General features: G+C 39.8%; 1 protein-coding gene across 1 annotated transcript in view; it reads right to left on the bottom strand.

Annotated features, from left to right (window-relative positions):
• The window catches only part of bcat2 (branched chain amino-acid transaminase 2, mitochondrial), a 322,343-nt gene extending 297,025 nt beyond the window's left edge, over positions 1-25,318 (bottom strand). Inside the window, exons 1-2 of the mRNA XM_028813656.2 lie at positions 25,198-25,318; positions 20,893-20,967 (exon numbers count right to left, since the gene is read on the bottom strand). Coding sequence (XP_028669489.1) covers positions 20,893-20,967; positions 25,198-25,215 — 93 coding nt within the window. The 5' untranslated portion in view covers positions 25,216-25,318. The remainder of the gene's footprint in view (positions 1-20,892; positions 20,968-25,197) is intronic.
• Positions 25,319-25,670: the final 352 nt, after the last annotated feature.

Below are 25,670 nucleotides of genomic sequence, written 5' to 3'. Positions count from 1 at the left end.
CAAGTTGGGAAGCATGCACTGGTACAGTGCGTTGCCGCACCCACTACATGTTGAAACAGCTCAGGATTCCGGTTGGCAACCCGGTCCAGTCCTACCCTCTGGAAATGACCCTCTATCTGCTGCAGCCAGGTGTTACATGGGCGACCCCTTGGCCTGGTCCAGCCATTTGGGTCCCAACAGTGAGGATCTCATGAGCCAGATCACCCTCGGGGAAACGTGCCACGTGGCCGTAGTGCCGTAACTGACGCTCCCTCACAATGCAGGTAATGTGCCTCATTCGGGACTCCATGAGTAACTGCTCATTCAACACAAAGTCAAGCCAACGGTACCCAAGGATTTTCTGGAGAGACACAGTACCAAAGGAGTCCAGTCTTCGTCTCAGGTCACTGGATAGCGTCCCTGTCTCACAACCATATACTGTAGTAAGACAGCAAGCACCAGGACTCTAAAGACTTGGACCTTCGTCCCTTTACATAGATATCGGGAGCACCACACACCCCTTTCCAGCGACCTCATGATCCCCCATGCTCTTCCAATTCGTCTACTGACTTCACAGGAAGAGTCACCAGAGACATGAATGTCACTGCCAAGCTAAGTAAACCTCTCAACAAGGTCAACACTCTCTCCGCAAACAGACACACTGCTGATGGCTGTGCCCAAGAGGTCATTAAAGGCCAGGATCTTGGTTTTTATCCAGGACACTTGCAAGCCCCATACACTCAGACTCCTCACTCAGTCTCTCGAGCGCCCCGATCAGAGCCTCCATTGACTCCACGAAGATCACAGCATCATCAGCAAAGTCAAGATCTGTGAATCTTTCTTCACCAACAGATGCCCCACAGCCGCTGGACCCCACGACCTTGCCCAACATCCAGTCCATACAAGCACTGAACAGAGTAGGAGCAAGAACACACCCCTGATGAACCCCAGAATCAACTGGGAAAAACACAGAGGTCCTGCCTCCACTCTACACAGAACTCACAGTACCAGTGTACAGGCCAGCCATGATATCCAGCAACCTCGAGGGGATCCCGCAAACCCTCAGGATGTCCCACTGGGCAGCTCAATCAACTGAGTCGAACGCTCTGCAAAAATCGACAAAGGCTGCAAAGAAACTCTGCCGATATTCACATTTGCGCTCTATGAGAACCCTCAGTGCCAGGATGCGGTTGATGGTGGATTTCTTAGGCGTAAAACCAGACTGTTCCGGTCGCTGGTAGGTTAGCAAGTGATCACAGATCCTATTGAGGACAACCCTAGCAAGGACTATACCCGGCACAGAGAGCAGTGTTATCCCCCTGTAGTTGCTGCAATCCAGGCAATCACCCTTCCCTTTCCAGATAGGGACGACAAGTCCCGTTTTCCAGTCAGTTGGGATGATGCCAGTCTCCCAAATGGAAGCAAAGATTGCTTGCAATGCCAGGAGGACAGCCTTACCACCAGCCTGGAGAAGTTCACCCCGGATACCACAGATCCCTGCAGCCTTCCCCCCCCCTCAGCCGGTTCACCACCTGTGCAATCTCAGTGAGATTGGGTGGTTCACAGCTAATTGGAGGATCAAACTCAAGAACTGTGGACCCAGAGATATCCAACATCCTAGCCGGAGGATCAGCTTTGAACATCTGCTCAAAGTAGCCAGCCCAGCGGGTCACAACTTCAGTGTCATCCGTAAGGACCGTTCCATCAGCTGCCCTGACTGCGACTCTCCGAGGAACAGATTCAGATGTGCGTAATGCTTCGATTCCTTTGTAAGCAGGACGTGGGTCGCTAGACCACTGATGGTGTGTCACTTGCTCACAGATTCCTCTAACAAACGCCTCTTTATTTGCCCTCAGAGCCCTCGCAGCCATCCTTCTCAGTTCCCGGTACAGACCAGAGTTGCCATTGAGCCGTGCACTACGACTCCTCTCGATGATATCCAGGGTGCCCTGAGCGATGAAACACCTCCTTCTGGGAACACAGGTAACACCAACACAACCCTCAGCAACCTTCAGGATCTTGTCAAGGAAGGTCTCCCACATCACATTAGGATTGTCAGTCGTACCCAAATCTGCAAGGTCCTGACACAAACTGTGTGCAAAGTCATTAGAAACAGCCTGGTCTTGGAGTCTGGCCAAGTCCAGGCTCATTTTCCTAGCAGGTGGTAACCTACCAGACCTAAGCTGGATCCTAAGAGTAGCAACAATAAGTCTATGGTCTAGGAATTCATAAACTGGGCACTTCTGTAGACCCTTGATCTTACATCACAAAAATTTAAAGGGTGTCTCTTGACTAACATGGGTACCCCTGGTAATTTTTCCAGACTGTTTTGAGTATGAAGTACATGGGCCATTGGTTGATTTGACATGGAATTGACCCACCATATGTATTTAGGGTTTAGCAAATCAAATACAAGCAGTGGTACAGATTTAAATTTTCATTAAGAAAAGTTGTTATCTGTTGCTGTTTTTAACCTGTTACATAATGTTACTGATACTAATTATAGTAGATATTATCTGGATGTTTGCACCCTGTTTATGGTTAGCTCCTGTCTTAATATGTGCTTGATGCAGCCAGAATGTGCTCCTGCTCTATTCTATACATCCATAACACTCACTTATGTAGGTCCAAGAAATGGGTGGAAGAATATAGCATTCAGGACCAGTTATAATGCATATGTCACTAAAAAAATTTCTTGAACCAGTTATTCCAAATACAGTGTGTTTTGGTAGCAGGGGGCAATTCTTTATCACTTCTTAATCTCTGCTTGCATAAATTAAAAAGATTTAATTCCTTCATTTTTTTCTATACTGTTCAGTCCAGGAATAGACTTCTTTAGGGTTTCCCTAGTATTGACATATCTATTTTGTAATATTGAGATCACAACTACACATAATATTTAAAATGAGGTCTCAGAAATTTATTGAATAGCTAAACAAAAGCTTCTTTGTCAAATACTTAGCATAACATGTTAATTATCTCAATATATTATTAGTCTTCTTAATGATTTCTGTTCACTGGACAAGTCCTGTACAACTCTTAAGGTTATACTGCACACTTGCAAGTTCAAAGTTTCAGAATGTTTATTTTTACTTACTTATTTATATAAAACTTTAATATTATATACATATACACACTAGGGGGATCCCCCTGCTTGCTTCGCTCGCCAGCCACTTCGTGTCTCTGCCGCTCGCGGTGTGAAGCCCTCTCTTAAACGATGATACAATGGAAAACAAAGTTTTTTTTTTAACTTCTCTTTACTCGATCAGCTGCTGGCTTGCTGCTGCTGCCGTGCCGCGTGATCTACATCTCGTACGGCGCGTTGAACATTTAAAAGCCTGTACAGCAGCTGTCCTACTCTTTGTCTTTTATTTCCGACCCCGGGCGTGGTTAAATCTCTTGGCACAAATTTGTGTCTCGCGGGATGTGAGTTGATATTATTTAATTAGTAATTTAAAAATGGAGTAAGAATCTGAAAATCTAACAACATCATATTAAAGTTCAATAAATTCTAAAAAGAATGATACCAAACATATATATGTAGGTTTTAAAATAAGCCAATTTAAAACATGACAAAAAAGTGACATAAAAACATCACAGTTGCACTTTTAGGCTTAGGATTTTATATATAGAGAATAGATTACAGTGCACCAATCACCAGACACCCATTAGACAGTTCAGTCCTTTCTTTGCCACCATTCCTTCTGCCTCCACTCCTTCGCAGGCTTTGTCCTCTTCCTCCCGACTCTGGCCCCTTTTATAGGGCACCCAGAAGAATTCTAGGTGCCGGGTGTGGTGGAAGTGTGGCAAAATACGGCCCTGGAAAGCTCCATGCTCCCCCAGTCCGTGGCCATCGGTTCCAATAGGTTTCAGCTCCAATGCTCATGACCCATGGCCCTGCTGGAAACCAACGGGCCTGCCCTCTATCAGCCCGGGAGAGAAACTGTCCCAAAATTACTCTCTCCCTCACTTCTTCCACACTCTATAAGAGTTCTGGCCACCCACCACGTCCGCCACACCAGGAAGTGCTGCAGGATATCATCAAGGTGGACATGGAGGACATCCAAGAACAACATAAAAGGGGCTGCATCACTCCATTCGGGGAGCAAGAGTCGGGAGGCAGAGAACAGACCTTACGAATGGAGGAATGAGTGCAGCACAGAAGACGAAAGAAAGGGAAAAGGAAAGGACAGTGAGCATTATTTTGGTTGATTTAAGAACTGTGTAAGGTGTTGTGTGTGAAAAGTAAAAGAAAAATTAAACGTGTGTGTTTGAGACTTCTGTGTGTCATGTGTCTGTCTGTAGTGATCCTCCACAATGGCATCCCAGATGGGACTGCCTGCCTGTTAACTGGCAGGGGACCCATTTAAAAATAATTTTGTAGGCAGCCTGGCACAGCAGCGCAAGGCACATGTGCTCCCACAGCACACACACGCACTTGCTCAGCAGCAGCAGCTCACTTTACAGACTGCCAGAGGCTCACGGAAACGCACCGCATCATCCGATGGGAAAGAAAAAGGCCAGACGTAACCTGAAGACAGCGGGTTACCCGAGAAATCCTGTGGTCGGCGAAAGGATCAGTTTGCCTGAAGAAGGGGCCAGGCAAGGGAAGCTGCCTCTGGGAGAAGGAATCAGAGAGGTACGTACTGGACCCAGGGAGAGTTTGCCCTGGGGGTGTTGTAGTGCTGTTCCGTGTACCTACCTTGCAGGGCAGGACCGTCCGGACGCATATTGCTGGCTCAAGGATGCCGATGACGGCAGGAGGAAGTCCAGAAAGAACGCAAACCCGATACTTATACAGTAAATGAACAACAGCAGGGGAAAAAGCGCCCGTAAACCAATTTGGTCGTGAACCGAAGCAATGTCCCCCATAGGATTGTATGTAAATACAATTAATCCGTTCCAGACCATACGAACTGTATGTAAATATATATATTTTTTTTTTAGTTTTTAAGCACAAATATAGTTAAACCTTAGAATGCACAGCGTAATAATAAACTAAATGTAAAAACATTGAATAACACTAAAAAAACCTTGAACAGCAGAGAAAACTAACACTGCAATAGTTCGCGCTATAGCGCTACCAGCCGCTGGCTAAAAACACTTTTTTTTTTTTTAATAAGTTTTAAGCACAGGGAAAAAAATTAATATTTGAAAAAATCTGTAATTTAACAAACCACCAAGAAAAGTAACATTGCAACAATGCACGCTACGAACCGATCGCTGTAAACAGAAGTGAAAACAAAATCAAGCCTAGTGCATTCTTTAACTGCCTTCCTACCTTATGCATCCAGCTCTCTCTCTCACGCTGCCTGTGTGTGTGCGTCTGTCTCTCTCTCGCACTGCCTGTGTGTGTGTGTGTGTCACTCTCTCTCTCTCTCTCGCGTGTGCGCTCCCTGTGTGTGTGCGTCTGTCTCTCTCTCGCGCTGCCTATGTGTATGTGTGTGTGTGTGTGTCGCGCTGTCTCGCTCGCTGCACAGGAAATGCACAGGGAGAGACTGCACATGTACAAACCGAAAGGGAAACTGGCTTGTAAGTATACCGAGTGTGTGGTCGTGAACCAAGGCAAAAGTTTGGCGAACTTTTTGGTCGTAAACCGATTTGTACGTGTACCGAGACGTTCGTGAACCGAGGTTCCACTGTACAGGCAGGGATGGTGAACCTCCACCCTACGCCAGAGAGTCCCCCGAGGAGGAATGCATAATGGCTCCTGGCCAGCGGTTACAGATGAGTGCTACTCAAATTCACCGCCAGTCAAAGATATCGACCTGATCACGACTGTACGGGACCTGAAAGTTGTCCTTCAACCTGTACAGTCTCTTTTGCAGGTCCTGGGTTTCCTGAAGGAGACCGTTTAAAGGCAGGAGAGGGGCAGTGTGGTAGTTGGCTGGGACACCTGGAGGATGAAAAGGTCAGGGGGAGAGGCAATACCTTCCCCGAGACACAAAAGGGTGCTTGAACATTTCCAGAGCCATTGACTGCAGCACTTCTGCCACATCAGGAAGCGGTGCAGGAAAAGAATCCGGGCGCACCTGAAGTGCTTCCGGTTGCCCATGCAGCACTTCCGCCACACCCGGAAGTGCTGCAGGAAGATCATCAAGGAGCACATCCGGGGACAACATAAGAGGGGCCGCATCACTCCATTCAGGAAGCCTATATATATATTGTATTGTTATCGGCCGATGTTCCTTAAAAATGACATCGACTTCAGTCAGATGTGTACATTTTAACCAATACAGCCAACCGATATAATTCAGGCTTGTCAACAAGAATGCCGTTTATATGACCCAAATCATTATGCATCAAGCTTTCAACATCACAAGTTTTTATTAATGGCTGTGGTTGGTACAGGTGGTTGTCCTGTTTTTCTTTACCACAAATCTGGTCAACCTAATAATAATTTATTATTTTTTTATTATAATATAGGTAAACGTTTGTAAACTTTTTTTTTTCTGCTGAATAACTATCTCAGCGAGCCCCCTATCTCCAGAAATAACTGCGGCCTCCAGTATTGGAAAAGCAATGCAGCCCATTTCCCAACCTTGGCCAAGGCAGTGATCAAGTACCTATCGGCACCTTGTACCAGTTGTGGAATATGACCCGGACACAGACAGGCAGACACGTTTAAATTACACCACACACGTTTATTTAGGGTCTCCATTATACACAAGTTACTCACAAGCCCCCAATACCCCACAGTCCAGGCCAATCAATAATGCCTTCTCTCTTCAGACCGCCTCCTTCTCTCCTTCAGCAACCTTGTCCTCTCTTCCACCCGACTCAAGTCCATCTCTGAAGGGAGGCGGCCCCTTTAAATAAGCACCCAGATGTGCGCCAGGTGTGTTCCCGGCAATCTCCCACCAACACGCACCAGTGTGGCGGAAGTGTCAGCTGTCTCCCCGGGAGCACTCTGGGTGTCCCTGTTCCTCTTCCCCCCCAGCACTTCCTGGTGTGGCGGAAGTGCTGCAGTCCAGGGTCCTCCAGGTATTGGGGTCCCCCTGGCGGTGACCACGGGCCCCTACAGGGTCAAGCTTCCCAGCTCTGTACCCACGGTCCCCAGGGCGGTCGCCCCCTCAAGGTCTAATGATAGAAAACACTCATGAGAAGCATATTGTTAAAAAACGCTTCTTTGACTCATCAGCAACTTTAAAACTTACAAACATTCTAACCAATCAGTCCGTTTATAGTGCCAACTATAATAGCGAGGAGAATGTAAATAGTAAGGTGGAAAGATTTAATACTAAAGTGAGGGCTGCTGTTGACATAGTTGCACCTGAAAAGACAGTTAAAAAATCTTCTAGCATTGTTATACCTTGGAAGACCCAAAGAGTGTCTGATTTAAAGAGAACATGCCGTAGAGCTGAGCGTAAATGGAGGAAGACTAAACTAACTATTGACTATGAGATATTAAAAGTTAAAATAACAGAATACAATAATACAGTCCGTCTTGAGAGGCGCTGCTATTTCTCTAAGATTATAAATAACAATGCTAGTAATCCCAGAGTGTTATTTTCGACAATTGATCATCTGTTAAACCCAGGTAACTCAAAGGAATGCCTTCTAAGTACTTCCAGTAAAACCTGTGAGGCTATCGCTGTATTTTTCAATCAAAAAATTAATGATATTAGAAATAACATAGTATATCTCCCCAACACTAAGGATCCCCCGAAACCCCAGTACTCCATAATAAATAAATTAGAGTCTTTCACTAGGATAGATTTACCTGATTTACATAAAATAATTTCTCAAATGAAACCATCCACCTGTGCCCTTGACCCAATACCAACAAATTTTTTCAAAGAAGTATCGGGTGTGCTTATTGATAATGTTCTTGACATAGTAAATTCGTCATTAGATACGGGGGTCTTCCCAGACTGTCTTAAGACTGCGGTAGTTAAACCCCTACTTAAGAAAAATAATCTCGACCCCTCTTCTCTTGAAAATTATAGACCCATCTCTAACCTGCCTTTCTTAAGTAAAATTCTAGAGAAGGCAGTCATTATGCAGTTAAATGAGCACCTCAATAAACATGCTATTCTTGATAAATTTCAGTCAGGTTTTAGAACAAATCACAGCACAGAAACTGCACTCGTTAAAGTAGTAAATGACTTGCGGGTAAATGCAGACAGAGGCCATTTATCTGTTCTCATCCTCTTAGATTTGAGTGCCGCATTTGACACTATTGATCATAATATTCTTAAGAATCGCCTTAGTCAATGGGTGGGCCTCTCTGGCAGTGTCTTAAACTGGTTTGAATCCTACCTGGCAGGGAGAAAATTCTTTGTTAGTTGTGGTAATTATAACTCAAAGACACATGATATTCTATATGGTGTTCCACAAGGCTCTATCCTGGGTCCGCTGCTTTTCTCAATCTACATGCTTCCATTAGGTCAGATTATCTCGGGACATAACGTGAGCTACCACAGCTATGCTGATGACACACAGCTGTATTTATCAATAGCACCTGATGACCCCAAATCTCTTGATTCGCTAACACAATGTCTAACCTGTATCTCAGAATGGATGAATAGTAACTTTCTCAAATTAAATAAAGAAAAAAACCGAAATCTTAGTGATTGGCAATAATGGATACAATGAGGCTATTAGAAATAAACTGGATGCATTAGGATTAAAAGTCAAATCGGAGGTAAAAAGCTTAGGGGTAACCGTTGATTGTAATCTGAATTTTAAATCGCATATTAATAAAATCACTAGGACAGCATTTTTTCACCTAAGGAACATAGCAAAAGTTAGACCTCTTATATCATCGAAAGATGCAGAGAAATTAGTTCATGCGTTTGTCTTTAGTCGGCTAGATTACTGTAATGCACTCCTCTCAGGACTACCCAAAAAAGACATCAATCGTTTGCAGTTAGTGCAGAATGCAGCTGCTAGAATCCTTACCAGGAAAAGAAAATCCGAACACATTTCTCCAGTTTTGATGTCACTACACTGGTTACCTGTGTCATTCAGAATTGACTTTAAAATTCTGCTTATGGTTTATAAACCTTTAAATAATCTCGCCCCGTCTTATATATCGGAATGTCTGACACCTTATATTCCAAATCGCAACCTCAGATCCTCAACTGAGTGTCTCCTTAGAATTCCAAGAGCAAAACTTAAAAGAAGTGGTGAGGCGGCCTTCTGCTGTTATGCACCTAAAATCTGGAATAGCCTGCCAGTAGGAATTCGCCAGGCTAATACAGTGGAGCACTTTAAAAAACTACTGAAAACACATTACTTTAACATGGCCTTCTCATAACTTCACTGTAATTTAATCCTGACACTCTGTATATCCAATTCATTATAATAACTATTCATTCAAAATTTGTACTAACCCCTACTCTCTCTTCTGTTTTCTTTTCCGGTGTCCTGTTGGTGGTGGCTTGTGCCACCACCATCTACCCAAAGCACCATGATGTTCCAACAATGATGGATGGATTAAAAGCCAGAAGTCTGTATAACCATCAGCATCAAGTGACTCCGTGAGAACCCTAACTACAAAGAGGACTATTTCATTTATGTTAGGTAGAATGCCCAAAGGGGACTGGGCGGTCTCGTGGCCTGGAACCCCTACAGATTTTATTTTTTTCTCCAGCCTTCTGGAGTTTTTTTTTTGTTTTTTCTGTCCACCCTGGCCATCGGACCTTACTCCTTTCTATGTTAACTAATGTTGTCTTATTTTAATTTCTTATTTGTCTTTTATTCTTCTTTTCTTCATTATGTAAAGCACTTTGAGCTACTTTTTGTATGAAAATGTGCTATATAAATAAATGTTGTTGTTGTTGTTGTCTGGAGGAGGAATAAGCCCTCCTCCTGTCTTCCTGGGCATCCCGGTTGGGTACCACCCCCATCCGGGCACCACACAGTGTAGACAGTGAATGCATTTTTTCAGCTGTGTCAAATATAGTAAATGAAAAGAAATACAGGCTTGTTGGTGAAAAGGCAGAAATGCTTCATTTTGTTAAGAAAAACCTACCATTTGTACTTTTGAAGAAGCCAACTTAAGCCCAGGGTTACTGGCCTCATTGTACCGTTTATTTTAGTTTTACTTAAAGTAATATACTGTATGTCTGATTAAAGCACAATGAATATGCATTCATTTTGTTGTTAATATACTCAATGCCATGTTATGTAATGGCACGGTGTCTTGATGTGCTTAAGTTACTCAGAATGTGTATGTTAAGCAGATTTTTGTACATGACCTGGAGTATTTTTTCTATAGAGATGAGCCATACCTTGCTCTTTTTACCCCCACATAAAGTACTGGCTGCTTATATAGCAAAAAAGTGCATAAAATTCAGCAAGTTAATAAACAGTTAATCTGTTTTACATGCTACTGTTGTTTCTTTGATAATGCATAATATATTTTCAGCATACCTAAAACATTCATACCTGAAGTAAATAAAAAAAATGTATTGGCCATTGGTTATCGCTATTGGCAAGGATGGACAAAAACATATCGGTTATCGGTATCGCCCAGAATTTCCATGTCGGTGCATCACTAATTATATATATATATATATACATATACACACACACACATACATTACACACACACATATATATATATATATATATATATATATATATATATATATATATATATATATATATATATACACACAGTGGTGTGAAAAACTATTTGCCCCCTTCCTGATTTCTTATTCTTTTGCATGTTTGTCACACAAAATGTTTCTGATCATCAAACACATTTAACCATTAGTCAAATATAACACAAGTAAACACAAAATGCAGTTTTTAAATGATGGTTTTTATTATTTAGGGAGAAAAAAAATCCAAACCTACATGGCCCTTTGTGAAAAAGTAATTGCCCCCTTGTTAAAAAATAACCTAACTGTGGTGTATCACACCGGAGTTCAATTTCCGTAGCCACCCCCAGGCCTGATTACTGCCACACCTGTTTCAATCAAGAAATCACTTAAATAGGAGCTGCCTGACACAGAGAAGTAGACCAAAAGCACCTCAAAAGCTAGACATCATGCCAAGATCCAAAGAAATTCAGGAACAAATGAGAACAGAAGTAATTGAGATCTATCAGTCTGGTAAAGGTTATAAAGCCATTTCTAAAGCTTTGGGACTCCAGCGAACCACAGTGAGAGCCATTATCCACAAATGGCAAAAACATGGAACAGTGGTGAACCTTCCCAGGAGTGGCCGGCCGACCAAAATTACCCCAAGAGCGCAGAGACGACTCATCCAAGAGGTCACAAAAGACCCCAGGACAACGTCTAAAGAACTGCAGGCCTCACTTGCCTCAATTAAGGTCAGTGTTCACGACTCCACCATAAGAAAGAGACTGGGCAAAAACGGCCTGCATGGCAGATTTCCAAGACGCAAACCACTGTTAAGCAAAAAGAACATTAGGGCTCGTCTCAATTTTGCTAAGAAACATCTCAATGATTGCCAAGACTTTTGGGAAAATACCTTGTGGACTGATGAGACAAAAGTTGAACTTTTTGGAAGGCAAATGTCCCGTTCCATCTGGCGTAAAAGGAACACAACATTTCAGAAAAAGAACATCATACCAACAGTAAAATATGGTGGTGGTAGTGTGATGGTCTGGGGTTGTTCTGCTGCTTCAGGACCTGGAAGGCTTGCTGTGATAGATGGAACCATGAATTCTACTGTCTACCAAAAAATCCTGAAGGAGAATGTCCGGCCATCTGCTCGTCAACTCAAGCTGAAGCGATCTTGGGTGCTGCAACAGGACAATGACCCAAAACACACCAGCAAATCCACCTCTGAATGGCTGAAGAAAAACAAAATGAAGACTTTGGAGTGGCCTAGTCAAAGTCCTGACCTGAATCCAATTGAGATGCTATGGCATGACCTTAAAAAGGCGGTTCATGCTAGAAAACCCTCAAATAAAGCTGAATTACAACAATTTTGCAAAGATGAGTGGGCCAAAATTCCTCCAGAGCGCTGTAAAAGACTCATTGCAAGTTATCGCAAACGCTTGATTGCAGTTATTCCTGCTAAGGGTGGCCCAACCAGTTATTAGGTTCAGGGGGCAATTACTTTTTCACACAGGGTCATGTAGGTTTGGATTTTTTTTTCTCCCTAAATAATAAAAACCACCATTTACAAACTGCATTTTGTGTTTACTTGTGTTATATTTGACTAATGGTTAAATGTGTTTGATGATCAGAAACATTTTGTGTGACAAACATGCAAAAGAATAAGAAATCAGGAAGGGGGCAAATAGTTTTTCACACCACTGTATATTATATATATATATATATATATATATATATATATATATATATACACACACACACACACACACACACACACACATATACATACACACACACAAACCTTGTTTCCCTGAAAATAAGACAGGGTCTTATATTAATTTTTCCTTCAAAAGACACACTAGGGCTTATTTTCAGGGGATGTCTTGTTTTTCCATTAACAAAAATCTACATTTCTCTCTATTACAAAAAAAAAATTCTTGGAAGGCTTGGAAGGAGACGATACGTGATTTTCTCTGAGACACTTTAACGACCCACAAAACAAGGCAGTGAGACAAAAAGACAGCTGCTGCACAGGCTTTCAAATGATCGACACGCAGCACAACAGCAGTAAGACAGCGGCTGATCCGACCACGTCTCCTTAGCATGCGTTCAGCCCCTCCTTCACAATGCGAGCAGCAGAGACGCGAAGTGGCTGGCGCGCACCGTGCCCCAGGGGGTGGGCAAGTGAAGCGACTGTATTATTAAAATACAGTCATGTCATCATCTTCTGGAATATCATCATAACTCTTTAAACCCCGAATTCCATTATGAATTTTGTGCGACTCCATTTCCTTTAGAACAATTGGCCCCATTCTCTCATGTCTAGCAATACAGCTTTCCTTAAAAGAGCACCTCCTTTCCATGTAGCCTGCTCATAGTGCATTCGGATATCCAGCTTCTTCTCTTTGCAGAAAGCAGTAAGATTTTTGCCCTGGGACTCCTTCACAATCCCTTTCTTGTACTCAAGAGAATAGCTCTTTCTTATTGCACTCATCTTGTCGGGGGGGTCAAAATACCGGTATTATTTCCTGTTCATCTGTGTACATACGGTAGCGGTAGGTGTTTATCGCTCATCCAAAGTCGCCTGCATGGGATTGTAACTACAGCTTATTTTCGAAGTAGGGCTTATATTACGAGCATCCTGAAAAATCATGCTAGGGCTTATTTTTGGAGTAGGTCTTATTTTTGCGGAAACACAGGGTGTGTGTATATATATATATATATATATATATATATATATATATATATATATATATATATATATATATATATATACAGACACAGACATATATATTATATACATACACAGACACACACACATATATACAGTGCATCCGGAAAGTATTCACAGCGTATCATTTTTTCCACATTTTGTTATGTTACAGCCTTATTCCAAAATGGATAAAATTCATTTTTTTCCTCACAATTCTACACACAATACCCCATAATGACAACGTGAAAAAAGTTTACTTGAGATTTTTGCAAATTTATCAAAAATAAAAAAATTGAGAAAGCACATGAACATAAGTATTCACAGTCTGTGCCATGAAGCTCAAAATTGAGCTCAGGTGCATCCTGTTTCCCCTGATCATCCTTGAGATGTTTCTGCAGCTTAACTGGAGTCCACCTCTGGTAAATTCAGTTGATTGGACATGATTTGCAAAGGCACACACCTGTCTATATAAGGTCCCACAGTTGACAGTTCATGTCAGAGCACAAACCAAGCATGAAGTCAAAGGAACTGTCTGTAGACCTCTGAGACAGGATTGTCTCGAGGTACAAATCTGGGGAAGGTTACAGAAAAATTTCTGCTGCTTTGAAGGTCCCAATGAGCACAGTGGCCTCCATCATCCGTAAGTGGAAGAAGTTCGAAACCACCAGGACACTTGCTAGACTGGCCGGCCATGTAAACTGAGCGATCGGGGGAGAAAGGCCTTAGTCAGGGAGGTGGCCAAGAACCCAATGGTCACTCTGTCAGAGCTCCAGAAGTCCTCTGTGCAGAGAGGAGAACCTTCCAGAAGGACAACCATCCCAGCAGCAATCCACCAACCAGGCCTGTATGGCACAGTGGCCAAACGGAAGCCACTCCTTAGTAAACGGCACATGGCAGCCCGTCTGGAATTTGCCAAAAGGCACCTGAAGGACTCTCACGCCATGAGAAAGAAAATTCTCTGGTCTGATGAGACAAAGATTGAACTCTTTGGATGTGAATGCCAGGTGTCACGTTTGGAGGAAACCAGGCACCGCTCATCACCAGGCCAATACCATCCCTACAGTGAAGCATGGTGATGGCAGCATCATGCTGTGGGGATGTTTTTCAGCGGCAGGGACTGGGAGACTAGTCAGGATAAAGGGAAAGATGACTGCAACAATGTACAGAGACATCCTGGAAGAAAACCTGCTCCAGAGCGCTCTTGACCTCAGACTGGGGCGACGGTTCATCTTTCAGCAGGACAACGACCCTAAACACACAGCCAAGATATCAAAGGAGTGGCTTCAGGATAACTCTGTGAATGTCCTTGAGTGGCCCAGCCAGAGCCCAGACTTGAATCCGATTGAACATCTCTGGAGAGATCTTAAAATGGCTGTGCACTGACGCTTCCCATCCAACCTGATGGAGCTTGAGAAGTGCTGCAAAGAGGAATGGCCGAAACTGGCCAAGGAAAGGTGTGCCAAGCTTGTGGCATCATATTCAAAAAGACTTGAGGCTGTAACTGCTGCCAAAGGTGCATCGACAAAGTATTGAACAAAGGCTGTGAATACTTATGTACATGTGATTTCTCTGTGTTTTTATTTTTAATAAATTTGCAAAAACCTCAAGTAAACTTTTTTCACATTGTCATTATGGTGTGTTGTGTGTAGAATTCTGAGGGAAAAAATTAATTTAATCCATTTTGGAATAAGGCTGTAACATAACAAAATGCACTATGTATATATATACATACACAGACACACACACACACACACACATATACGAGGGGGGACCCAAAAATAACCGGACATTTGTTGTTGTTAGGTTGGTACTTGTAGTACGTGGTTGGGCCGCTAGGGCGATCTAGTTACACTCCTCACAAGTCAGTCTGTCAAGTGCCATCAGTCTGGAAGGTTGTGCTTGTGTTCAGTGAATTTTTTTGTAAAAGTAGTTTTGTGCAAGCGTCGTTTTTTTACGATGGCCGATTATCGTGAGCAACGCGCGGCAGTGAAATTTTGTTTTCTTCTTGAAAAAAGTGTTGCAGAAACTATTGTTATTGAAACGGTATGACAACCCTGAACCACCCACCCTACTCACCGGATTTAGCTCCATGTGATTTCTTTTTGTTTCCTCGGATAAAAAAAGACTTGAAAGAAAGGCATTTTGCTGACGTCGAAGAGGTAAAACAAGAAACGACCAGAGCATTAATGGGCATTACTTCAGACGAATTTAAAAAATGTTTCGAACAATGGAACAAATGGTTAGATAAGTGTATTTCCGCCAATGGAGAGTACTTTGAAGGAGACTAATTGTAGTTTGTACAGAAAATTAAATTAAACACGTTTTAAAATATTTCCGGTTACTTTTGGGTCCCCCCTCGTATATATTACACAGACACACACATTTTATATATATATATATATATATATATATATATATATATATATATATATATATATATATATATATATATATGCATACACAGACACACACACATACTGTATATACAGTACTGTGCAAAAGTTTTAGGCAGGTGTGAAAAAATGCTGTAAACAAAGAATGCTTTCAGAAATATAATGATTGTTTATTGTTATCAATTTACAAAATAAAAAGTGAGCGAACAAAAGAAAAATCTTTCTTCCTAGCTTTACTTACTCAATGCACCCTGTAACATCCAAGTGAAAGATATCATAAGCTACAGTTCAGAAAAATTATAAAAAATCAAAAACAAGACATACTGAGATTAATAAAGGATCACCCCCCAATGTCAATATTTTGTTGAACCACCTTTTGCTTTAAATACAGCCTTGAGTTTGTTGGGATACTTCTCTATCAGCTTTCCACATCTAGATTGAGCAATATTTGCCTACTCTTCTTTACAGAACTGTTCAAGTTCAGTCAAATTGGATGGTGAGTGTTGGTGGACTGCTATCTTCAAATCTTCCACAGATTTTCAGTGGGATTTAGGTCTGGGCTCTGAGTGGGCCACACGAGGACATTCACTTTTTTTCTCCTTCAGCCACTGTGTGGTCAATTTTGCTGTGTGCTTTGGGTCGTTGTCATTTTGAAAGGTGAACATTCTGCCCATCTTCAACTTACTGGCAGAGGGTAGCAGGTTTTCCTCAAGAATTTGACGGTATTTCGCCCCATCCATTTATCCCACAACATGATGCTGCCACCTCCGTGCTTTACTGTAGGTATGGTGTGTTGTGAATGGTGAGCTGCATTGGATTTCCACCAGGTGTACCGTTTGGTATTGAGGCCAAATAGTTCGATTTTGGTCTCATCTGACCATAAGACCTTTTTCCACTTGGCATCAGAATCTTCAAGGTGCATTCTGGCAAACCTCAAATGAGCCTTAATGTGGCCTTTCTTGAGAAGTGGCTTTTTCCTTGCGACCCTCCTGAATAAGCCACAATTGTGGAGCGCTTGTGAAATTGTTGTCACATGCACACAATGACCACTCGCCATAAAATCCTGTAACTCCTTCAAAGTGACCATTGGCCTCTTGGTAGCCTCTCTTACCAGTTTCCTCCTTGCTCTTCCATCCAGTTTGGAGGGACAGCCAGATCCAGGGAGGGTCCTAGTAGTATCAAACACTTGCCACTTCTTTATTATGGACTTTACTGTGCTCCTTGGAATTGATAAAGCCTTTGAGATTTTTTTTGTATCCATCTCCTGCCTAATGTCAGTCCACAACTCTATCCCTGAGATCTTTTGAAAGTGGCTTACTACCCATAGTCAGTTGTTTGCTGTCTGTTGCACTACCAAGCAAGGGAATGCTCCAGGAACAGCTGTTTTTATGCTTCACTAATCACACTGATTACAACTGATCAAAGGTGGAAGCCAGTAACCATGGTCTGCAATGGAAATGGTGGTTACTTACACCTGATAGAGTTTACAAATATTGTTTAGGAGGGGGGTGATCCTTTATTAATCTCAGTATTTCTTGTTTTTTATTTTTTAAAATCCTTCTGAACTGTAGCTGTGATATCTTTCACTTGGATGTTATAGATTGCATTGAGTAAATAAAGCTGGAAAAACTATTGGTTTGTGAGTTTTCACTTAAGGCTGTAAACAAAACTGGAATATTTTGAAGGGGGTGATTCTTTTCTATACCCACTGTATGTATGTATGTATGTATGTATGTATGTGTGTGTGTGTGTGTATATATACTGTATATATATATATATATATATATATATATATATATATATATATATATATATATATATACACACACACACACACACACACACACATATACGGAGCTTGCGAGGACAGGAGTAGAGGGAGCAGAAGAATTGAGAGAAGAATAAAGGAAAAAAAAAAAATATATATATATATATATATATATATATATATATAGAGAGAGAGAGAGAGAGAGAGAGAGAGAGAGAGCTGTAAAAGCCTGTGCTGTAAAAAGAAAGGGGTCCTAGAACCAATTGAAATCATCAGAAAAAAAAACTGAAATGTAGAGATGTCAGGTAATTGAAAGGAATTACTCTGGGCATCTCTCTCCTAGGAGGTTTCGTTTTGCCGACATGCTCGCATGGTTTGTGCATTAGTGGCTAAGTGACCGTCTTTCTTCAGAGGTTTCGTTTTGCCTACGTGCTTGTCTCACTTGTGTATTAGCAGCAGGAAGAAAAGTGAAAGGGATGTTGTTTTGTCAATGTGCTCGCCACGCATCTGTAATAGCTGATAAGTGAGTGACTCCACCTCTCACTTCCAGGCCGGACAGACAGACACACACACTTCCACGCGTAGACACTTATATGTAAGATACATACATATATACATACAGTGCCTTCCACTATTATTGGCATCCCTTGTTAAAATTAGAAAGAAGGGTTAGAAAAAAATCACTGTTAGCTGAAGAACCATCATCTTGCACTGAAAAAATGAGAAACATCTGACTTTTAATTGAAATAACTTCATTTGAAGAAAAATAAAGTCTTCATCAAGAAATAAATATTTTTAACAAAAAAAAAATGTGCCACAATTGTTGGTACCTTTGGAATTTAATGTGAAACAATACAGTATAACTAAAGCATGTTTCCCATTTAAATTGGACATTGTTAAGTCAATTGGAGTGTATAGGAACTTTCCAACTGAAATCAATGACTTGCTGAGTTAATGGGGATACAAAATTGGGGAGACAGAAACAAATTTCCTTTTATATATATATAAATATATATATATATATATATATACACACACACACACAAATTCAAGACTGAACTATATATGATAACTAATGATTTTAGCTGGCATTCCAGCTAACTTAAAGCGAAGTATAAACTTTTTCATTTTTTTTTACTTTATTTTTATCATTTATACATTTTAAAAAGGGTAGAGACCACAGCAATGATCCCTAAGAGACACAACATTTATCATCATCTTATTTGAAAAAATAAAAATGTATAAAACTAGAAACATTAATAAGAGTCCTTTAGGAAATCAGATGCAAGAAAAAAAAAGCGCTATCTGGTAAAATTTACAGCCTTTTTTGTTCAGGATTGGATGTAGTCCAAAATTTTACAAATGTGTGTAAACTCCAACTCACTGCAAAACAATAAAATAATCGTTTTCCTGTTTTCTCTCTGACACCGAAGCGTCCACATTTTACTGGATACTGAAAGTTATATTAACAGCACCTATAGGATGCAAAGGGAAAGAAATATCCTTCAATCTGTTATCCAGCAGGAAAGATACACACATATTTTTCCAGGCTTTCCCACCATCATTAGCAAAACCTGATGTCAAAAAAGCAACATTAGTTAATGGCAAAAAGTAAAACCAATGATAAGCTACTGTACCTATAGTTTGTCTGGGAATGTAAGGACTATTTGGTGTCATTATTAAGTGAAAAAATTGAATGTGGCACAAAAATGTGCTAGGTTTTTTGATGGCAGAAAAACAGATAAACAAAAAATAAAGTATAGCTCAGCATCTGAAATATTGTTTTTACTTTATTTTTATTGTGATTAACATGTTTTCATATTACTTTTATTTCACCACCAAGTATGAATGTCTGATGACCACCGAAATGGTAAAATGTCAGTCAGTCATTTTCCAACCTACTATATCCTAACACAGGGTCACGGGGGCCCACTGGAGCCAATCCCAGCCAACACAGGGCGCAAGGCAGGAACAAATCCCCGGGCAGGGCGCCATCCCACCACAGGACACACACCCACACACCAAGCACACACTAGGGACAATTTAGGATCGCCAATGCACCTAACCTGCATGCCTTTGGACTGTGGGAGGAAACTGGAGCACCCGGAGTAAACCCAAGTAGACACAGGGAGAACATGCAAACTCCACACAGGGAGGACCCGGGAAGTAAACCCAGGTCTTCTTACTGCGAGGCAGCAGCGCTACCACTGTGCCACCGTGCAGGTAAAATAATGTAATTTATCATAAGCAACACTAAATCTTACACTTCAAACCATCCAGTAATATCTAGCTTACTGGGTTGCCTACATTTTCATCCCAATACATGATCAGAAAGGCATTACAGTACTTACCCTCTTACTTACAAGCTGGTGTGAAATGACTTAGCATCTGCTGCAGCACTTTTAAATACGTACCTTATGGTAACTTTGTACTAATATTTTAAAGAAACCATAAAATTACAAATGGGTATTCAAATATTCAGTTACTAATCAATAAATTAAAAAAAAATATGTGGGCTCAGGCCAAGTAGCAGTTCTTTAAGTACTAATAGCTTGGGTTTTAGAATCAATCATCATTTTATTTATGGAATACTGTTTTGTATGTGATTTTACTATTTAATTTGAGAGTCAGACACTGTACTTTAAAAAGAGGCATGTACAGGACAAGGAAGTACCCAAAAATTGAATATTGTTACAGATATTAAGAAGGAGTACATTTTATTGCATGGGAAGAGAAAGAGGATTGTGGCAGTAGCCCCAAAGTAAAAATACAAATCTGTTTAACAAACTTAACACATACTGTAAATATAAGATACACTTATGAGGGGCATATTTTAGTTATATATGTATTCATGGACAAATATAATATATGGTTGGAAGCAGTTTATTTTTATTGTTAATGCATTTATTTGCAAATTACCATGATACTCATGTTTAAATGTACACTGGGCTAAACACTGTCATATTAATGCAAAGTGGGTACTTCATTTCCAGCCCTCTAAGCAGAGATGAAAACAAAATGGGGAACAATATCAATTTTCATTATAAAAGAGCTATGAATATGCACAACAGGTACATGTTTGTTTGTTCACTGGTGCTTACAGAGGTCTTGGTGGTTTGGTCATGGGAGTGTTACAGCATGTTTTTAAATTTTCAGCGTAATATAAGCAATACAAATTCTGATTTTGTTTTTCTATTAAATATCTGGTAGAACTAGTGACTCTAGTGTTGAAAATGTAGACTTCAAAAAATGTATTTATTATTTGTAGCGTTACCAGGATCTTTAAAAGGAAAATACATTGGATTTCAGGCAGGTTAAATTTCTGCTATGGCACGTCATAAATTGTACTTAATATTTGTCTAAACTACCAGTCTAGGAATTGAAGATGTAGGAAACTTAAGCTCACAATAAACCTTAGCAATATCGTAAATATTAATAAAGCAATAAAGTAATAATTAAATCAATCCAGAAAGATGCTAGAAGCAGAATGGCACCAACCTTGAAAGTTGTACTAAAAGACCTGAAGGATCTGAGAGTGTGAGACTTGAACTCACACAGGTAAATACCAATTGCCTGTAAAACAAAAAGAGAATAATCAAAAATCAACATAAAGATGGTAAATTTGCAGGGTACAGTCTTAATTCTCTTATATTATTAAGTGGAAGAAGACAGAATACAAACCACTTCCTACTAGTAGAAAATCAAAGAGTTGCAGGTGGAAATTACTCTTCTTCTGGAATTTAAGCAGAAAATATACAGCAACATTCATCTTGTCTGCCAATATCTGACTGTATACAGATAGGTTATTAATCCTATTCTCTCTTCCTCCTATTACTTTTGGACATTCAAAAGGTTGATATTCAGTGCCTTGCAAACGTATTCAGCCCCAAAAACTAATTTCACGTTTTTTGTCTCTGATTCTAAACTTACTATGTATATAGAAATTATCTTCTAACAAGACGACAGCCCAAAGCCCACTGCCAGAGTAAAAATCGAGGGGCCTAAATTGAAGAAAACTAATGTCCTTGAGTAGCCCAAGCACAGACCTGACCTTAACAGAACTAAACATCTGTGGTGAGACCTATAAGTTGCCATGCTCCAAACCAGCCTGAGCAAATCTGAATCTATAACATTATGCAAAATTAATAGAGATTAATCCAAAAAGACTACTTGCAATAGCAGCAAGAGGTGCTTCAACCAAGTACTGAATTTGGGAACATGAGGGCATAGATTACTTAACCATACTTAGAAATTGTTAAACATTTAATTTTCTTTTGGCAGCAATGTGAAGAAGTGTGTTTACTTTAAAATTAAAATTTTTAGTTCAACTGCTCAAATCCTAGGTGGTGTCAATAATTTACCTGAAAAAGGATTGAGGATTGAAAATATTTTCAAGGCACTGTATACAATATAAAGTGTGTGTATACATATACATTTTATATGTAACATTACAGTACTGTTAATCGCTGATTCTGTTCCCCAGCATTTTCCAAAATAACACCAAATTAAGAGCAGAAAGCCCCTAAAGTCCTATTCTATACCAAACTACTTGGCAAATTATTCCATTGGTCTATGATCCTTTCTGTGAAGAAATACTTTCTAATTTTTCTGTAATATTTGCCCTTAACAAGTTTCCCTGTATTCTTATTGGTGAATATTTTAAAATAACAGTAGAGATACTCTGTACTAATTCTGTTCACAACTTTTAACACTTCAGTTATGTCACCTAGTAATCTCAGTTTGCTTAAACTGAAAAGTTCACTATTTCAGCCTCTCCTCATAGTTCATATCTCTAACTATTAATGTCTACTTAGATTTTTTTTCTTTCTCGAACTAATTAATTACATTTCTGTATGCCTTTGACCTAGCTCTCATTTACTTCAGTGTTTGGGGAAGAGTACCCCTGATTACACCTTATATAAACTGTATCTTTTGTGTGCACTTACAAACTGTGGATTGAACGGCAGTTGTAAAATCAATGTAATCTTAAAGCAATGATTAATGCCAAAAATATAACTACTATAGAAATATATAATATTATGGGTACAATTTAATACGTAGAAGTGGGGTACCAAAAAAATAAATATTTATCTAATACCATCATTGTTATGTAAACGAAAAGGCATAAAAGTACTTTTTGAATTATCTGCACCAACAAATGCTTAAACACAATAAATGTCATAACTATCTCATATTTTTAAAAAGTGTGTTCATAAATTGAAGGAAAATGCAACAAGCTTGTATTTTGTAATATATGGAGAATTTTAGGAGACAGAATGCAAATTCCCTTTTTGGAAACATTAGTTTACAAATACAAATAAAGAAGAAAATATGCTTAATTGTATTCATAGAAATTAACTTTACATGCCCCATTCATTATAGATTAGTTTTTTATTTGGTTTGTCAAACTGTATGCTTCTGGTAAAGGTTGTCTTAAAATTTCTAGTTGCTTATTATGGCTTTTTAAACCTTTGTTTGGGTAAAGTAATTTTACAGCATAATGTCAAGCTCAGCAGTTCCCAGGCTGCTCTCCAAACCTGCCACTCCAGATTGGTTAAGGATCACTGGCCACTCCCTCCATCTTGTAAAAACTGCCTTGCATAAACATTATCAAACTGAACTTTGATCATAAATGTGTACGAGTTGCAGAAGAAAAATTCAGTCATAGATAAAAACGCAAAAAAACTGCCAGAACATAAGATCCAAGAAGAGAAAACAGGTAAGGTAAACTTAATGGGTTTTACAAGATTCTCATTTCTGGTGGAAGGTATTTCTTTCTATAGCAGTTGTAGTTTTTAGGTTTTCTTCTCTGTGTAATTGGTTCTTTGTCTGTTTTTGAATGAAATGCAAGCAAAATAATAAAAAAAGTAAAACTCCTTTAAGAGTCTGGTTAAAAAAAATCTTCTTAATGTCTGCATTTGCACATCTAAATTCAACTACATATCGGGATGGGTCAATTCATCAAGGCATAATGCTTGCGGATAATTACTTTGAGAGACTGGTGGTAGGATACATTAAATATAATATTGCACTAATCGCAGACAGTCTGCATCTGCATATCGTCACAAACAGTCCAACAAAGATGCCATGTACCTTGCTCTTCACCATTCTGACACACCTGAATAACATAAACTGCTATACCAGAATACAGTTAATACACTATTTGCTAAGCATTTCACATTGTTGTTCCATCAAAACTGATCACTAAGCTCCAAGACTTGGGACTTAGTAAACTTCATGTTACCAGAACCAAGGAGCTAGTCATAAACTTCAGAAAACTCATAGCAGACCACTATTTACATTGAAAGAGATGCAATGAAAAGAATTAACAGCTTTCGATTGTTTTGCAGTTAACATTACAGACTGTCCGAAGTGGGCAAAAGAAAACTATGCTATAGTTTAAAGAAACTCACAAACTTGATAGCTTTTATCAACAGGCCATAAGGTTAATTAACTGATACTGAAAGCTATATAATGTATACATATATATTCAATATGTTTACAATCAATGAAGGATATTGGGTTTGTATTCTACTACTGTCATTAGTCTGTAAGAGACAAGAAAATCATTTAATAGTACTATGTACACAACAATTAACTTAAACTCAACCACTCTCTTTCATTCAGACAAGGCCCACTTACAGTTACTGCCAAACTAACATGCATGACCCTTGTATGCAAGACTTAACCAGAATACACAGAGAAATTACAGTATGAAATACAGTACAACAAACTCAAAAGACAGTGTAACAAACTTATTATACAACTAACCACTATGCTACTTAGCATTTAAAATATTTAGCCTGTATTTTTTAACTTGAAAAACGTCAATCTGAGGCAAGAATTTGGTCTGTGTTATCAGAAAGATTTGTATATTTAAGAACATTTTTTACATACTTTTTTCTTCATAATATAAACATTCCTCTCCAAATTGTATTCTCTTCCTGGATGCAATGAAAAATTAGTTAGATTAATGATATATTGCACCAATGTTACTTGGACAAATATGTGCCTGTTATGAACTGGCAATTTTCTTCTGGTTTTGACTCCAGCTCCAACAGGCATCCAAAAACTAAATTGATGGCACTAAATTTGATTACATTGGGTTAGAATACTGCCACGTGCTGTAAGCAAAACACTGAAACACCTGTGCAGTCAATGTGAAATCTCCTCCCTCATAAGTGTACACTTGCAAAAAGGTTGGTTAGAAGGATACATTGTATAAGAAATACAAAAATTCGATTGAATGACAATAACAGAAAAATTACTAAAAAGAGGTAATTAACTTTATCAGTTAGTGCTTGGTAAAATAAAAGCAGAAACAAATTATAATAAAATGATGAGAAACAAGAACTATAAAAAACTAAGGATGCTAACGCGTTTTGATATACACATAGATAACACATCGTCTTCTAGCTAAGAAAAGGAACTCTCGTTGGCAAGGACGAGAATGTTTTTTTATTCAAGAAAAATCAGTAAAAGCATTGAACGGTGCCGCATTTTTAAAATTATGGAGTGTATGTCTACTTGTGAGCAGCAACTACAAGAAGATATGTTATGTTAATTATATTAGTAAATACTCAGAAGAATCTGTTTTTGTAAGGATAGAGAGGTGTGGACATTTTTTTCTTTTTTACATTCTGTGACATTCCGTACTTTCCCATCCACTTAGGTCGGTATCTCCTTCTCTAGCCAAATAAAGCGACTGTTCTCTCCGATTGGCGCCCATCGATTACAATTATTTTGGTTTTCGCCCACCCACCTTAATTACTGATTCGTACTAACTGACTTCATTTACCTCACCTTTACAAATCCTGCCATATTTCAATGTTACCACAAAGTAGCGTCCGGTGGAGGAGCACAGAGTTCCGCCTCAACACAAGTTCCCAGTTGCGGATGTCGAAAGGAATAACAGCTCCTCCCTTTGCTTCACCTCATTACCATATTCAAACTACTGTATGTCGTGTGAAGATTAATACGCGTGTTTATGAATTAATGGATACTGTGTATTAGGAAAATATTAATTGCATGTAACTATAAATAATTATGTTAAACATGATGCACCACTGTAAGGAACTGGGAAGTGTTCAGTATGTTAACCAAATATATGTCACTCTGTCTGCGGTGGGTTGGCACCCTGCCCGGGATTGGTTCCTGCCTTGTGCCCTGTGTTGGCTGGGATTGGCTCCAGCAGACCCCCGTGACCCTGTGTTCGGATTCAGCGGGTTGGAAAATGGATGGATGGATGTCACTCTGTTGCGGGTAGGGCAGTTAAG

Source organism: Erpetoichthys calabaricus, chromosome 11, assembly GCF_900747795.2.
Source record: "Erpetoichthys calabaricus chromosome 11, fErpCal1.3, whole genome shotgun sequence".
Taxonomy (NCBI): Eukaryota; Metazoa; Chordata; class Cladistia; order Polypteriformes; family Polypteridae; genus Erpetoichthys; species Erpetoichthys calabaricus.
This window is presented reverse-complemented; position numbering and strand designations above follow the sequence as displayed.